Raw genomic sequence first — 17,745 nt, forward strand, 5'->3', positions numbered from 1 at the left:
GTGTGTGTGTGTGTGTGTGTGTGTGTGTGTGTGTGTGTGTGTGTGTGTGTGTGTGTGTGTGTGTGTGTGTGTGTGTGTGTGTGTGTGTGTGTGTGTGTGTGTGTGTGCATGTTAGTACACACCACTGAAATGTTCAAAGCTCGCTGATACACGAACCAAATATAAATTGAGCTAGACCTGTTTGTATCAGTTTATGTATTTGTAGATGGAAGGACGGACTGTTTGAATTCCTTGTCGCACTGTTTACACTCCAGGTCTTTCGTTCCATGAATCCTCATATCAGTTCGCAATCACATGGATAATCAAATTGATTATCGTATATGTCACATGTGAACTCCTGCACGTCTCCTTTTGTGAGCTTGCAGACCTTAGATAGCAAATTCCTTGCAGCATATGCTTGGACCGCCTTTTATCTGTTCCGGTATTAAACCTCCAGCTGTATTTTAGTGGATCTCTCCACTAGGAAGTTCCTAGGTCTGAATTATCTCACCCAAACATGTGTTGTGGTACTTTTCCACTTTAGTGAATCGGTTATTCATGCTTCCATTGTTGGAATGCCCTCATTTGATACTTGAAATAACCCGGAATAATTCATTCCATAGTCTAAGCGATTTGGTAGTTATTTTTCCTTCATTTGTGAACAATCACAATCAATAAAATCCCACAGATACCATTGTTAATCTTTCAGCAACAATTCGTTGCCGTTTGGTGTTTGCTTTACTTTAGGAGTGACTTGGCAGTCATCATTAAATAAAAAATTGATGAATAAAAATGTGGACAAAACGGACTGACAAACTGATGTCTCAAAAATAATTTGGTAGTTAAACGCATAAATTTTCTGTGCTTTAACATTAGTGTTATGCTGCAAAATATTAAGTGCATCGAATATAACGAGGAAAGCCGTTTTGGCCATTTTCTCTTCACAGTCATCATTAAATAAAAAATATATGAATAATTAACTGCTATGCCGAGGACAATGGTCACTCACTGTTAGTATCACTTGTGCAACACAAGATGACAACATAATGGGTATAAAATGATAGAACAGCAGTAAGCTCATTTGCGAACAATTTCCAATAAATGGTTTGAAATGAAAAAATCAAACGGAGAATTCCGGGAAATATTTAAGCATTACAATTTATGGATGGACGTCGTTTTTAAAAAATATCCCTCTACAAAGAGAAATTAAAAGATAGCCGTAACCCACTGAGGTAACAATTATTGCACTGGTGAAAACAGCCGTGACCTTTAGTCCGACAAAATTACAAAACTTAAATTCCTTTACATAGTGGTTTCGACTCTCTTCCCCAAAAACTTTTGTTAGTTTGTTAATGTCGGAAACGTCACCTAATCCCATTAACTCGGAATCGGATGAAATACAATAATTTTATACTTCCCAGATGAAATTCTTTATTAATATAACGGGAGCAGAGACCCCATCCGCTAGATATAGCTAAGCAGCTCAAAGTGAAATACAGTCTTCAATACAACTTTTATGCTTCTAATGAGAAAATGCATTAATTGATAAAACAGTAGTCACAGTCAAAACACATTAATGGTAGCACCGTGCCTCAGTTTACTGATATTAGTTAATAAAATGGAAACGTAGCAATTATTATATATCATCTCACGCAACTGAATTCATGTCAAAAAAATTCCGGCGCTCTAACTTCTCCTTATCTTTAAAACGAAAAAAAAAACTTCAGAGGTTCTCATGTTCCAAAAAAGCGAAACTTAGTACTCAGATTTATACTTCTCTTCCTCACACGAAACATTCTTCTAGGAAATGAAGAGAAATTGATGGTTGTTAAACCAATTTTGCAAAATTTCAAATCAAAATGAAACACCAGCAAATTTATTGTTGGCAATACAAACCACTGAGTCATCAGCATGACAAATATAAATATGCACAGTTATGCGATGAAACCAGCAGTGTATTTAAAAAACACAAAACAACAATTGTCCTTCTTTGTTCATTTAAGCTCTACGGTGAGATCATTTTTCGAAAGTCATATTTTGAATGTTTACAAATAAAATATATATACACTACACAAACTAATCCATTTTTTCAACACTTTCAATTGCTTTTATCCGGTAAGACAAATCGCGAATCCTGAAAATAATAATGTATTGCGATCTCCAACCGCAAAATACTAAGTACTAGTTTAGTTGCATAATATCGATAGTTATGTGACGCAGCAAAACCTGTATTGCCGTAATGCATGCCAATAGGGCAAAAAAGACGATTACCAAGGGTGAACACTGAATTCAGAGAAAGAAAATCCTTTAAATTTCAAAACCTGAGAGTTGAAAACCTGTTCATTTCATCAATAAGTAGAATTGGCCTGTAAAGACAGATGGTAACAAATAATAAATGCTCACACCTCTGGATAATTTCTTTTCTGACTGGAGTAGTGAAATGATTCAACAAACAAGAAACTGTCACAAAGGCAAACGCAACGTTATATGTCCAAACCAGTGTGAAATTGGACAACCACATGAAACTACCGTATGCTCCTACCAGATCGAATGTTGTGATTCCTGAAAAAAAAGAAGGTTCAGCTTTGCAGCTTAAGCGACAAGTGAGATGAGTCAACAACATTCTAAGCATCATGATATATACTGAAATACAGTGATGAAACAAACCAAGGGTTCGTGCAAGTACCGGAAGCGCAGAACTAAGCACCAAAACAGTTGTGCAGTTTGCAATAACGCGTGTCATAGATGTTTTATGTAACTGAGGTCGGATTCTTCGTAAAAGTGGTACTGAATAAACTCCGATCATTGCAGCAATCATTATGTACCTAAACAACCGTTTACTGGTCGTCAAATAATTAAATGGACTGCATATTTACGGGAATCGTTAAAACTTATATGGACCTGTACAATATTTCAGTTATTTAACTTCAGTTTCAGTTTTTTTAATGCTTTACCAAATTATGATAACTTCAACGACAGCTCCAAAAATGCCCAATGTATGACGTGAATTTACTTCCATGTACTGCGCGTATACAGGCAATGCCCGAAATCCGAATAGCAACTGCAGCGTATTGATCAGAACCATAAGCACAGTAATTGTCTAAAATTTTATAAAAGATATACTAAGAAAAATATAAAAACTGAGCAAGTTATAAAAGACGAATAATTACATGATAAAACTCAAGTACTACGTGAAATGAATAAAACTATGACTAAGTTATTGAATGAAAGTTACTGTATGCTATCTTGATAAAAGGCATTCCTCGAACAACTTACAGTCAGAAGGAGCAAGACAACGATTGCAGACACATATTTCACTGTTTGCAGCACAACCTGATAGCCACGAAGCGGTTTCTGCGGCAGAAATGGGTCTGGAAGTGATACATCCCCTCCTTGATTGTTTCGTCGCAATCGTCTTTTAAGAGTTTGGTATTCCAGTCGGAAAACCGCTTCCTCTAATGGATCAATGATTTTTTGATGCTCTGTTGCAAGCAGATGATTCGATACTACCGAAAACATCCTTGCTAATCCTAGAATTATAAATAGTCACTGTTCCAATTCTTGTAATTATTGCGCTATCAAAATGCATCATAAAGTCTGTAGAATTTGTCAAAAATTAATGAAATTTTTTTGTTAAGTGAAAGAATTTGGAAGGATTAGAAAAACGTAAAGAAAAATACCTATGGGAGTTGTAATCAGTAGCGTGAGTACTCCAAGCAAGGAAACACACGAATATAGAAATGGCAAATTGACAGATGTGAAATTGAGAACAGACAATGAAATCGAAGCGCTCTCTGTCTGAAGATTTTATATATATATATATGCAAAGAAAATAAACTACCTATTTTCTTTTTCTAAGATTTCATTTCATATGTACCTTTTTAATTTTACAGAATGTGGGAACGAAGGCTCTCATTTTCTCAGGAATAAGCCAAAAATGTCAAATTCGAAGAAGGAAGTTGAACAAATTAGGAACTGAATCAAGAAAAAACTTAAGCTTAACAAAACTGAATTCTGCATATGTCCATTTTAGGATAAGCAAAAATGGGAGATGAACAAGTGAGTAGATGGAAATATCCTGAACTTTCGGAATTACAATTAAAAGTAAATAAAACATACAAGAAAAAGAGAGTATATCACGTCAGCCAAGCATATTAAAACGATAATAAGAAGTATACAGACAGCAACAGTTTCATATACTCGAGTCATAATGCCCTGAAAATTTCTACAAAACATATCAAAATATCATCGATTTACTGTTTGAATGCTATTCCGAAATGATAAAAGAAAGAAATTCCAAAACCATGCCATGTCAGTGAATCAAAATCATTAATACTCATTGTGGTGACATCTATTCATTTCGCCTCAAAACGACAGACAGTATTCAGATGACAGTAACCAATTTCACTAACCAAACTGCTCTGTTAAATTGGAAATGGTTAAAGTCTATCCAAATGCAGAGGAATATATGACTTACAAACCTAGAAGCTCCGATCACTGAGGAAACACTTCTATTTTGATTAATAAAGTTCCAGACTACCGAGAATTTATATAGAGGTTAAGTTAAACAGTGTGCTAGCACCGTATCTTTCCAGTGCAGGATGAAATCAGCTATGGTGCTGAGAATAACGAATGACAAAGGAACTGTGGCAATCTCATTACTCTCCAAACAGAAAAAAGCTGGGAAAACTTCAAACTCCGCAAACAAAGGCGAAAAGACATTACCTTTCCATGGCCTTTGAATCCCTGAGATTCAATGAAAAAATAAGCAAATGGAAGAAGTATAAACAACGACAGGTTGCTTAAAGCAAAAATATAATTCCAAAGTGAGTGAATCAGAGGCCAATTTAACCACTGGAAATAGTAACTGCCAGGATAGGCTTGTATTATCTCAGATCCAATCACTGAAAATGGCAATAGCGTGGCAGCTCCCATCGATACTGCCAAGGACCATGTACACATCCATAAACTGGAAAACACAAAAACATAACGGGATTATTTGCAGAATGAAAGCTAAACAATGTTAGTTCAATATTCGAAAAGTACGGGAAAGTACCCATATCTGCAAAACAATAATTTTAGACTTACGAAACACGGAAAACAAAGAAATCCTCGCCGCCAGCGTATAATTCATCATTATCGCTTCGCTCTTTCAGCAGGCGAATGATCGAATACGAAATTAGATATAAACATATAAACAATAACATACAAATCTGAAAAGATCAAGCATCATAAAAAGTTGCAAACGGATGAAAAAATTCAGACGGAAGAATAATTTCTGCTCATTTATGAAATTAATCCACGAAAATTACATATAACTCAATAGATAACAACAAAAGTTTCTGCTCAACTTATTTTTCTTCTGCCTTCTGCTATCCCATATATCCATACATCGGTTACGGAACAAAGGGAGTTCCTATCATTTTGGACTGTTGACTACGACATAATGTCAATTCACTTGGAATTATCTATAGAATTATCTATAGATCATTAAATACCAAACCATGACTGGAACATCCTTATACCATAATCAACTTATTTTCCCTACACTTTCTGTTATGCTATATAACCATATATCAGTTACGAAATAAGAAGGCTTTGTGTGGATATATCACACAAAATTCAAACTTCCAAAACTCCAACTAAAAGATCGAATTAAAAAAGGAGAACAAATTCTTCAGATGTACAATAAACAGTTCTACTTATTCCTTGATACGAAAGAAAAAAAAAAGAAAACTATAAATACATGAATGTATTCATGAAAATACTAACAGAACGATAGACTTACGATATGTTGACGGATGAATTGATGGAAACGCTGTTCACGTTCGCTAACATCCTCAAACTGTTCCATTGCAGTACTAAACCATCGATACGTATATCGCCTTTTTTTTTTTTTTTTTTTTTGTATTTTGTTCTATAAAAAGAAGAATATAGGAGGAAAAGGTGAGCAGCAAGAACAAATACATAATTAAACAAAAAGTTGACTTGTTTCTCGAACAGCTGTTTAATGATTCCCTACCCCTCCCACTCCCTTCTCAACTAAGCAAACAACCACCACCACGTGTGCTTAAATGTTTCCTTTTATAACGCGATTTTTTCGCGGTATATGTTAAATCCATGCACTAATTTTTAATGGACTTTTATAACCCGAAGGATGTAATGAGCTGGATTTGAATTTTTGCTTTTGTAACGCTCATTACATATTAAGCTTTAAAATTTAGACAGTACTCAAGAACGATTTATGGCTTTTGTGATTTATAACATTCCTTCCATACGTGTCGTACTTTTTTGTATTCCTTGTCGTCAATTTTCTTGTTTTTCATAAATTTTATCAGACTCATCTGCTCAACTTTCTTCCTTCGAAAGTTGACAAAGGTTGTTTAAAAATAACAAAAAGACTCTCATTCTTGGTAATTTATCGTATTATCTGTATATTTGGTAGTAAATTTGCTTGTTTGAACTAGTTATGAATTTGACTTCAGGATAATGAAATCGGCAACAGCTCAGGGAGCTATAGCAGTTGCTAAGCTGAAGGCTAAAAAAAGGCAACTTTGTGTATGGTTGTGGTTTCGGGAAAACAGGGAGCCTTTTTACGAGGGTACTACGTGAAACCGGACAGAAAGAATTCAAGAAGCCCCGACAGATCCTGTACTTTAATTCTCGTAAAATTCGTCATATTGCAGCCGGGTTTGGCTTCTCTGTTTTGGCATCGGAGCAGAAACTTTATGGTGGTGGTGTTGATATTTTTAGCAACGATTTAGAATATAGCAATTATTGGAGTGAAGGTGTTTGCTTGAAGATTAATTTCAAGGAAGAGCAGTTTGGTACCATAATAGATGTTGCAGCTGGTCGACGACATTTTCTGGTTGCATCCAAAAAAGCAGTTTATGCATTTGGTGACAATGCTCATGGACAGTGTGGACAAGATCCAGAAAATGTGCCCTTTGTGAGACTAGAAAATAAGCCATTCCAAAAAATTACGGTTCCTTCGGATTCAGAAATTGCTCAAATACATTGTACACTGGATACATCATTCATCGTTCTGGATTCTGGTGAGGTGTTTTCGTTCGGATTAGGTACAGATGGGCAATTGGGACGCGGAATATGCGGTTGTGATTGGCGTTGTTTACCAGTTGAAGGTGATTTGAAGGGAATGAAGGTAGCTACTTTAAAAGGGAGCACGGATACTTTGATGGCGGTGACAAAGAGCGGTGAATTATTTATGTGGGGACAGAACGAATACGAACAAATGTATCCATTTGTCAGGGACATTCAAAGTGGTTACCCTCATGAAATTCGTCTTTCCACGGGAAAAATTGCAGCAGCAGATTCTACGGCAACTTCTTGTATAGCATTAAGTAGCAATGATCAAGTTTATGTTTGGGGTTTCGGAATCCTCGGTATGGGACCCAATGTTACATCATTACGACGACCGGCGCTCCTGGAAAGTAATCTTTTCAGTGGTGGTCCTAATGATTCGGGTAAAGTCAAGAAAGTTTTCGCTGGTAATTCTTCGATGTTTGCTATTTCGAGAATGGATAATCTGTTTTCTTGGGGTCTTAACAGGTTCTCTCATTTGGGTCTTTCACATGACAGAAACCAACATTTTCCATTTCAAGTCGATATATTAAAGAAGCCATTAGATGTCGCAGTTGCACCTGATCATGTGTTGTTCCTGATGGGTTGATATTTGGCACCTATCATATTCTCACAATTGTTTACTTTCATATTATATATGCTTGGGAAAATATTTAACTTTCTTTGCGAATGTGTCTTATTTATCATTTTTTTAACAGCGTTCTTTTAACGTGTTTTTTGAGGATGTGTCGATGATCTCGTTTAATGTTTTTGTCCGAAATTTAAGTGTAATAAATTAATTAGAAGCATTGGTTGATAAATGTCCGGTAGTGATGAAACTGGTGAAGAAGCGGTAGAAAACAGTGATGTCAGCTCCGGAAAAGAAGATGAACAAGAAGTGGAAACTGCAGCGGCAAGCAGTTTGGAAGAAGAAATTTCTCGAAATTTCAAATACTCAACATTATGCAAATACTTAGACCGTATACAGCAAATTCATTTCAAAAATAAGTTCGGCAAGGAACGAGTACTGAAAGCATTAGTGACAAAATGGACGGCAGATGCTTCTAAATTTACAAATGGAGCTGTTAGTTTTTACCCGGTCCTACGTATTATGGCCAATTCATTGGATCGACGGAAATTTCGCATGAGATCGGTAAGTTTATATAAAATTTATGGAAGGATTCATGGTTCATACTGTATACAGTTTTTAAGCGTAGTTTCTAGAAATAAGTTGGAATATGCTGTGTAAAAGTCAGTGTTTGCAACCATGCCTTTTTCGTTTGGTACGTTTCATTTGCACCAGTGAATTTTCCAGAAAAGAATTATATCGAAAGTATGCCAAGTATTGTGTCTTCCCCCAAAGACGAAAAAGGAATTGTTACAGATAGATTCCAAGGTAAATATATTTGTTTATGTCGTACTGTTGGTTTTCTTTTTGAAAAAGTGCTACACATAAGAATACTGTGTTAAAAGGATGAGCTGCATCATATAATTGCATCACAGATTATATCCCAAAATAAACTATAGCACCATTAGGTTCTGTGTTCTTGGTGCATCGTTCCTGATGAAGCAGAATTCTTTAAGTGTGCTAAAGCTGATCTGGCAATATTGTTCATTTATTTGGTTATCATTCAGTCCAGCTATTAGAATCGGTAATAAAAATCATTTAATCTGTTATTGTTGTAATAATGCAAAAGGTGTTCCAAGTGAAAATGAAACTTTCTAAAAGTCTTTAAGAAATCAGCCATAAAATTATTTTCAGAGTGCAGACCAGTCGATTTTGAAACTGGCAGAAGAAATTTCGATGCGAAATCCAGCTGTTACTAAACGTGAGCTGTCTCTTTTTGATGTAAACGATTCGCTGTGCAAAATAACAGAACAAGAAATAAGTAAGTATTCATCTTTACAATGATATTTTCCTCTTATATACGTTGGTTTTAGTTAAAGAGGTTTGATTATGAAATAAGTTCGAAATTGTTCTTCACTTTACTGTCGTAAATTCATAGTTTGCATGTTTGCAGGTAGCGCAGAACTAGAGAAACTTTTAAAAGCCTGCGCAACAATACGCGAAGTCTATTGGCTTTTGCAAGTATTGGTTCGTAAAATTGAAGTAGGTTATATGTTGTGAGTGCATGCATTTTCATGATCTTAGTCTAATCCTCATCCAATTACAAACGTGAAAAAAAAATCAGTAGAGAAATCTGTTTGATTATCTGCACAATCTTGATATTGTGACTGACTCAAAAATAATTCTGCATTTTCTTGACGAGCTGTTTTGCTAAAAATATTATGTACGGAATGATGATAAGATGTTGCTAGAAAAATAAGTAATGCATTACTTCTTTACTAAGAAAATGCATTTCAGCGCTCCTTAAAGGTAACATCCGCAAATTTAGTAAGCTGGATACATCCCAATGGAGCTGCATTATATCAGTCTGGCGTCAGCTTGCGGAAAATATGTGATCTTATTGTAGAAGGTAAAATGACAGACAACTCGAGCATGCTTTTCCGCCGTTTTGAACCAATGTTATTATCAAGAATCAGACATGGCAGTGGAGATGTTTACGACAAGGTAATTACTTCAGTCCTAATATTAATTCATAGTTGTTCTGGATGATAAAGCTGTTTTGTATAATGTTGAAGATTTGAAAATTTCTAGCTTTTACTTATGAGTAAATCCATTTGTTGAAGTAAATGATTTTGTGCTAGTTCAGCAGGTAATCTAATATAAATTTGAGTTGGTTCGTTTTTGTGGCCAAGAATTTTATGTGGAATTGAAATATGACGGTGAACACTTCTTGCTGCATAGAGGGCCGAGTTGCGAAATGCGTTATTACTCACGGGTTCAAAATGACTTTACTAATTCCATAGCACCGGTGCTGGATCATAGGATCAATCCATATTTTGCGCCTTCGCTTGAAAGCTGCATACTGGATACTGAATTATTGCTTTGGGATACTATTGACGAAGTATTCGGTTAGTTGGTCATTGGTCATTTAATGATAAAACAAATATTTTGCATCATTTTCCTGCATAAACTTCAGGATGAGCTTTCCAATGCCCTGCTATTTTGGCTCAATGTACTATAATATGGAATACAATTCCCCAAAATATCTCAGATCGTGTCGCTCATAATAGTGGGTAGTCGGCAGTACTGTAATTTCTAATCAAAGGCTGCGTATTCTACTGTATAGATTATTCGACACGTCAGTTTTTTTTTAATTTTTTAATTTATAACCGTTAAAATTTCTATGTAAAAAGTTACTCTTATAGTCGGCCATAATGCACAAGCATCAGATGGTCGTATTTATGATGTGAAAGCTCTGAGAACAGATGGTGCAGTAGAGCCAAGTGTTGCAGTATTTGATATTTTATTTTTGAACGGAAAATCACTAATGGATATTCCGCTGAGCGAAAGAATTGCTCTTCTTCAAAGTGGGAATGTTTTGGAAAAGCAGGATAAGACAAAAATATTTGTGTCAAACTTCACTATTGTCAAAACGAGGTGGGTTTTTTCCTCATCGAGTATAGACTAGTTTAATATAAAGTCATCAAAATATATAGAAAAGAAACAATGAAATCGACAAATATAAGAGTGAGGTAGATTGTAAACATATATTTAAAGAAAGCTGAGGCTTTAATAAAATAGATTGCACAGCTTAAAAAATTTCTTAAGAAGCAAATCTGTTATGCCTGGTCGGTAGGTATAGGTGATAGGTTTTTGTTTTTAAAAGTTTTGGGTGGTAGCTGTATTGGTTTATTCCATATTCACTTTTGTAGAGAAGAATTTGCTTCACTATACCAGGAAGCTGTAATAAGTGGTCAAGAAGGCGTTGTGGCGAAGAAAATGGATTCGGTGTATAAAACGGGTATGCGCCAGATGGCAAATGGTTGGTTTAAGGTATTTATTTGTTCAAAAGTATATACTCTTGTGCACCATTTATGTGTGCAGTTTTTTTAAAAGTATTTTCATCTGCAGAGTTATGCATTCCTTTTTCTGGATGGTAACTTCTTATGTACGCTTTAGATAAAACCATTCCATCTGGGTAATGAAACATTGGATCTTGCAATTGTTGGTGTCGATCTTGGCAGGAATGATAAAATCAGTAATTATTGTTTGGCTACGCTTAGAGGTGATGTCATTTTATTCCTACTTAACACGACATATTTATCTTTAGTATTTATCAGTAGTGAATCATCTAAATTTTCGATTCAGTTGTCCCTGCATTTATAACTGTAATTCTGCGGCGGGATTGTATGGTTTCATATATTTGGCTCTTTAGATAATAAATTCTTTATCGTCGGCAAAGTAGGAACAGGATTGGACGACACGACACGTACATTTCTTAAAAATCGTTTGACGCGAGATCACGGATTCTTCAAAAGTGACAGGATCCCAAGCTGGATTCATCAAGATTACATATCAAGCGATTTACCAAGTCATTTCGTAAATCAGAATAACATGCAAGTTGTTGAGGTATTTTTTAAAGCATAAAAATTAAACAATCAAAGGTTTTTCAAGCTATTTCACTTGATCGGGTTTTTCATTTAACCTTCAAAATTTATACTAGATTCGAGCTAAAGGATTAAGAAATGACCGACTGTATGCTCCGACTCTAAAGACTTATCGAGATGACAAATATGTAAAAGACATCGATCAGTACCAAGCATTTTTAGACTTTGATAAGGTGCGTGTCATCTTTTTTGTTGCTTAGAAATTTTGTTAGAAATATATTAGTTATAATCATCGACATGATCTGTAGAAATGCCTTCTTTTTTCAGAACTTACGTCTAGATAGTATAAAAAATGCGCAAAGCGTAACAAATCTAAAAAAACGAACGACAGTTGTACATGTACTTGAGGAATATCAAACTAAGAAAGCACGCATCGAAGAAATAAATCAAGATCTGAAAGGAAAACAAATTTGTATCTTAAGAGGTACCTCTGATGTAAACACGCAGGAACTGCAAGAGATCGTTATTTCGTTTGGTGGAATTCACGTTGCTAATCCAGGTTTTATTTATTGTTTTACTCCGACTACATTCTTAACTTGTATTTTTTATTTTACGGCTTTATTTATGAATTATTAAAAAGCAGTTATTTTCTGTTGAATCGTATTCAGGTCCAAAAACACTTTTTGTTGTGACCGGTGAGCCCAAACATGTGAAGTCAAAATCGATTATTAAAAGTAATAAATATAATGTGGTCAGCGCAGACTGGCTTATAGCATGCAAAAATGTGAGCAAAATCTTACCTGTGTAAGCTTTTTAATTTGCAAAGCAATATTTTATTTAAATTTGGAAGAGAATTTTTGACAAGGAAATTTTAGGATGATTACATTCTTCATCACTTACTGCTAGAGGTTATTATTGTGCATATACATAGCTTGTCAAGTTTCAGTTTCCCTTATCTTTATTTCTCAGAAATGTTCGTTTTCTCCTACATTGTTTAACCTACACTAACTTTAGTCTTATTTATTTCATTGTTTAACTTTAGTTTAATAATCTTTGTGTGGAAAATGAATCTTCATTGTTCTATTATTCGTGTATCAGTCTCGTTTGGCATACTTTTGTAATATATTCAGTCAAAATGAGGGGAGCTGATGTTCGTCTCTGTTCTGTCACATTTCATTGTGTTGCCTGCAATAACAGTAAAAGCTAAAAAACTTTATACCTGCCATTTTAAATTCGTTATTGTAGAACGAGAAAAGAAGCTATTCATGTTGTTGACGATAGTCTTTATACGTTATTTGGAAATGATGGAACATTGGAAAATTCCACTGTGCCGACGAGCTCTACTGCATATACAATTGCAAGTGTCAGTGTTTTGCTGGACAGCATAAAAGTACCTAAGGTAAGTTACTTTTTCAGACATATTCTCAAGCATGGATTTGTTGGTTTCACTACTCTATTCCATGCAGCTTTGCATTCGAAACAAAAATGACTTTATGTATTTCGAGATTTTTAGCGGAAGAAACCATTAGCTGCTGAGGAAACACTGAGAAAGCAGTTATTTATGGATGAAAAGTTTAATCGGTTTTGTGGCCAAACGTTTTATTTACATGACGACTTGACGAAAATCCAAAAAATGTACGCTCAAATCTTACTGCAAATGCACGGTGCTGATTTGAGTACAAAGCAAAGCAGCGCTGTTACTCATATTGTAGTTCCTGACAGGTATAAAAATTTGTAAAAGTGATCAAATCTCAAAAAAGTATTCATTATATACATCTATTGAAAAAAAAGCACTTCATTATTCCATCACATTATATACATGTAAATACCTGGAGTTGAATCAGATTTTTATTCACTTTTATTTATTTTCAAGGACACTATTTCTTCTGCAAGATATTGCTTTGGAATTGAAAACCAAATTTTTTTTCTTCCAGGAAAATAGCGTATGATAACCTGCTGAAGAAAACGACCGTTGTTGATATCTGTTGGTTGGAAAACACGCTTGATATGCTGTAATGCCTTATATTTTAGAAATCCATCCTTTATTGGTTTCAGCTTTTATTTGCTGAAGGGTTTCGTATTTCGGTCTTTCAATATTTTTTTCCACTTTCTGTAAATTATTTTTTTTTTTAACTTGTGATGTATTTGCATTAGTAACTGTAACTTTTAGTCAGGTTAGAACGAGCTGTTTCTGGATTTAGAAAAAATCATCTCTAGAAAGGATTGCAGAATTAATGTTGTAGGGAAATTATGTCGCCGATCTGTCAGCAGCAATTTTCATAACTATTTTTCCCCTTACAATAAGGGAAAAAAGTTTTAGATATATGCAAGTATGTGCAAGTTGCACTGCATATACCGAACTTCCCAGTATTTCCAGGACATCAATTTTTGAACTTTATTAAATAATCAGTTGTGCAGAATAAAATTGAGAAAAGTTAATGCAATTTGTTCACCGCAACGAAATTTTATACCAAGGAAAGGCTGATAACAACATTTCAAGGGAAATATATTCAGTTTAATAATTCAGAAATAAGAATTATGAGGTAGTAAAGACCACCATTTTTTAATCGTTAGCGTTTCCGAAACAGAATGAACCGAAGAATTATTGTTAGTATTAATGATGTTCCTTCTAAGTTTCATGTCTTGCGGCATTAACTTTCTTCCAAACTTTCTGTATTGGAAAACAAAGGCAAGTTACTTTTTCTCTTGAAGCTAACTAATTTTCCACTTTTCTAAGAAATATTCCTGCTGAAAAAGAACTTATCAAAGCTTTACTCTGCGGAAAAGTTGTCGCAATTAATAGTTTCTGGTCATGAATTAGTTTTACTTTTAATGTGGAAAAGATAATCATATCTTACGATCTTTAATCCCTTTGGTTATAATTTTAAAAGCTAGTTCCACTATATTCGGTATGAGTTGGATTTCCATCAGATGAAGATATGGCCAACCTTAAACCCATTGCTGTCAGGTTATCAGCACTTCAAGTATTTCCGGATTCCTTTGTTTTGGATTTTGCGGAATTTGCACACAAGATCAGATGGCCAAAATTAACCATAGTAGTGATGGACAAAACTTTTATCCTGTACTTTTTTAATTCGTACTATTCATTGTTTATGATATGGGACATCTGCAATTTATTTAGAAGCATAATCCATTATCTAGTTAGTGGTTACGCCCATTTCTATCTTACAACTGGCTCTCACCAGCTGGTACAGTATCCCGAGAAAATCAACGGATGACTTTAATGATGATGACAATGATCATTTTTTGAGATGTCCTGATATCGATTTGACACAGAAAAAAGAAGTGGCTATCATCGATTTCATAACATTTACTCCCCCATCTATAAGCTTCTTTCTATACATATTTTAAATATTCAAGAGAGAGAGAGAGAGAGAGAAAAATTCTCGCTTAAAGTACAGGGAGAGCAAAATATTATATTTCCTGTTGTTTATTTTATTTTTTTCCCGTTGCATACGAAGAAGTTAAAGCAAAACAAGTTCATTTTGTAACAAGAAAAAAAGCAGCAATTTTTGTCATTCCAAATATATAAGCAAAAATCAACAATGTTATGAGGAAGTTAGACAAACTATAATCTACTTTTGTTTCACTGGAATTCCCGGTAATTCTTGTAATCAATAACCTTCGAGTCATGTATATCTTTGAAATGGGAAATTGTTAACCAGGATCTTCACAGAATAGTCCATTATGACTTTGTTCCTAATTTCTTTCTTTTTGATTGAATTTTCAAAAATGTCACATTGACAGTTTTAACAATCCTAACTGATAGGCATTAATCGAAAATTGATCAGGTCAATATCTAACAAAAGGTAATAATTTGCATAATTCGAAATGATCAAGTATGAAATAATTCTACAACCTTCCTCAGATCATTAAATCAAATACTTATGAAATATTTCTAAGTCAGCCCAAAATTGGTTCAGAAGTTCTATGGAAGATTTAAAAGTAGATTTTAGTTTAAATCGATCAAGAGGGAACAAGTACAAGACAAAATAAGAGCAAGGAAAAAGAAGATAATTGACATATAAAGCATCTACATGAAAAACAAGTACTCGTTAATTAAGCAAACTGATATTCATATAAAATATTTTCTTGCTTAAAAAGAAAAAAGAGACAACGCGAGAATTTTACCAACATTTCATTATAAAATATATATTCTTTTGATCCAACAGAAGTAATTGAAGGCGAAATTATTCTTGAAATGCAAGTGGAAATTTTTGGTTAATAATATGTCGACAAGTTAACAATGGGACACAAGTAGCGTTCCTCATTGTTCTTTCAGTGTCAACTAAGGTTGCATCACTGGATTTTCATGACTAAATAATTTCAGCCTCAAATTTACATACTGATACATAATTTATCTCTTATTTGATCCAAAACTTCGATAATTTACCACAAATAAAAGAGTTGAACAAAATTTATTAAAATGTGTTTTTTTTTTACAAAAATTACCATTAACCCGAAATTTCTGACCTGTCCTGTTCTGTATAAGGGAAAGATGTAAAACAAAAATTTGACTGTTTAAATTGATTCAAATCTTTAAAATGAACCCTCGATTGTTTGAAAGACATTGAAAATCGAACTGCTATGATATCTTAACTTTCAAACAAATAGTATCAATCAATGAAATAATGCGACAACAATAAGGGAGATGAATGATTAGGAACCCTACAAATAAACCCTGTGGATTATTTAATGAACAGTGATTAACATAGTCAATAACATATACAACAACAATACAATTTAGTTCATCTAATTAAAGTAAAAAATGAACAAAAAAAAAAAAAAAAAAAATCAGAATACCTTGTTTGTATACATACCTTGTACAAAATGACAAACAGACGACAAATAACAGCCGCTACAATAAGAGAGCGGGATTCGAGAAATACAATTCATACCTTGTATAAACGAAAGAGTACAAATTACCCTGTTTAAATTCCGATCCTTCGAATGGATATTGATTTGACTAATTAAGTAATTAAGTTTATTCATTCATTCATCTACCCACTTATGAAATAATTTTTTGAATATTTTACAAGTTGCTCAAAGTGAATCATAACATAAGTATCTTTTTCGTTTTGCTTGTATAGACAGGTAAAGCTAAGCCAAGAAGGTTTGCGCCTATTGTACTTAACTGTACGTTTATTTTACCCTATCATAGTTATATACTTCAATTATTTTATTCTATACACAACCCGGGAAATTAACCAGTTAACAACCAGTTCAGGTGTCATCCTAATGCAAACATACTGCTTCGAAGGCTTAAATTTACTAATGATGCAGAAGTGCACAAATGCATACAATACATGCACACACATACACACACACACACGCACACATAAACACACATACACACATACACACACACACATACACATACGCACACATACACATACACACAAGAAGGGAAAAAAGAAGGAAGTATCTGATCGAACCAATTTGCGCCAAAAATGTCGTCTTTCCTAACATTCTTAAATCTCGAAGTAAATTTTCTGCACTTTTCACTACAAATGTGCTTTTTTTTTGCAGTTTAGTAAAGTTTTTACCATTTTGAGAGAAACTTTGTGTGAGGAAACCGGTATTAGGAATGATCGTAACTTCGGCACAAATTAGTACAACAAAGTGTATCATAATCTTCGCCTTTTATTTTTCTCTTTTCAAAAATACATTGTTAAAAAATTTGTAAATTTTTCCTGGTTGAAATTTAAAATTTACAAATAATTTTGTGTAATTTATGGTTGATTCATCCCATCTACTAATTTAAAAAATAGAATTTTCTCAACGATTTGCAACTTTCTTTCCACTTGAAAATTTTCATTTTTAAATTAGTCTTTTAATAATCTTAATAAAACCTGCTATTGTAGTCAGCTATGGGAGATATTACCCAAAGTAAAAAAGATTCAGTACAATGACTGTCACAGATATATAAAAATGATTGAAAAAAAATTCAAGTTTAATTTCTAGTTTAAATTTTGTTTCTAAATTGGGAAAATGATCAATCTGATCATTCATGTCTTCTTTAATAATAGCTATATGATACAGACTTACGATACCACAATTAAATGATACCATTGCACATGTTATTAAACCTCAAGCACAAAGAATCAATTCTTATATGAAAATTTTTCTGAATTCAAAACTCATATTTCAAAATCTATTTAAATGTAATAATGAAATGTAAGCCTTCCAAATTCAGATCTGGCTATGAGC

General features: G+C 33.8%; 3 protein-coding genes across 3 annotated transcripts; 2 read left to right on the forward strand and 1 right to left on the reverse strand.

Moving 5' to 3' along the window:
- Window positions 1-1,844: 1,844 nt before the first annotated feature.
- On the reverse strand, window positions 1,845-5,876 carry LOAG_05771 (hypothetical protein). The gene is made up of 10 exons (XM_020446967.1): window positions 5,768-5,876; window positions 5,068-5,192; window positions 4,705-4,948; window positions 4,099-4,194; window positions 3,660-3,777; window positions 3,256-3,509; window positions 2,934-3,079; window positions 2,647-2,804; window positions 2,385-2,541; window positions 1,845-2,113 (listed from the first exon to the last, which is right to left on the reverse strand). Exons 1-10 carry the CDS (start codon window positions 5,831-5,833, stop codon window positions 2,056-2,058), a joined length of 1,422 nt encoding a protein of 473 aa, XP_020302751.1. The 5' UTR covers window positions 5,834-5,876; the 3' UTR covers window positions 1,845-2,055.
- Window positions 5,877-6,468: 592 nt separating this feature from the next.
- LOAG_05772 (williams-Beuren syndrome chromosome region 16 protein) lies at window positions 6,469-7,669 on the forward strand (the record flags this gene model as incomplete). The annotated part of the gene is made up of 2 exons (XM_003141309.1): window positions 6,469-6,580; window positions 6,666-7,669. 2 exons carry the CDS (start codon window positions 6,469-6,471, stop codon window positions 7,667-7,669), a joined length of 1,116 nt encoding a protein of 371 aa, XP_003141357.1.
- Window positions 7,670-7,757: 88 nt separating this feature from the next.
- LOAG_05773 (hypothetical protein) lies at window positions 7,758-13,944 on the forward strand. Its single transcript, XM_020446968.1, has 16 exons — window positions 7,758-8,212; window positions 8,375-8,455; window positions 8,822-8,948; window positions 9,081-9,169; window positions 9,425-9,631; window positions 9,798-10,035; window positions 10,333-10,564; window positions 10,840-10,960; window positions 11,087-11,192; window positions 11,343-11,536; window positions 11,631-11,747; window positions 11,842-12,073; window positions 12,183-12,318; window positions 12,760-12,913; window positions 13,028-13,236; window positions 13,449-13,944. The coding sequence occupies exons 1-16, from the start codon at window positions 7,880-7,882 to the stop codon at window positions 13,528-13,530; spliced, it is 2,658 nt and encodes an 885-aa protein (XP_020302752.1). The 5' UTR covers window positions 7,758-7,879; the 3' UTR covers window positions 13,531-13,944.
- Window positions 13,945-17,745: the final 3,801 nt, after the last annotated feature.

Source organism: Loa loa (genome assembly GCF_000183805.2).
Source record: "Loa loa unplaced genomic scaffold supercont3.389, whole genome shotgun sequence".
Taxonomy (NCBI): domain Eukaryota; kingdom Metazoa; phylum Nematoda; class Chromadorea; order Rhabditida; family Onchocercidae; genus Loa; species Loa loa.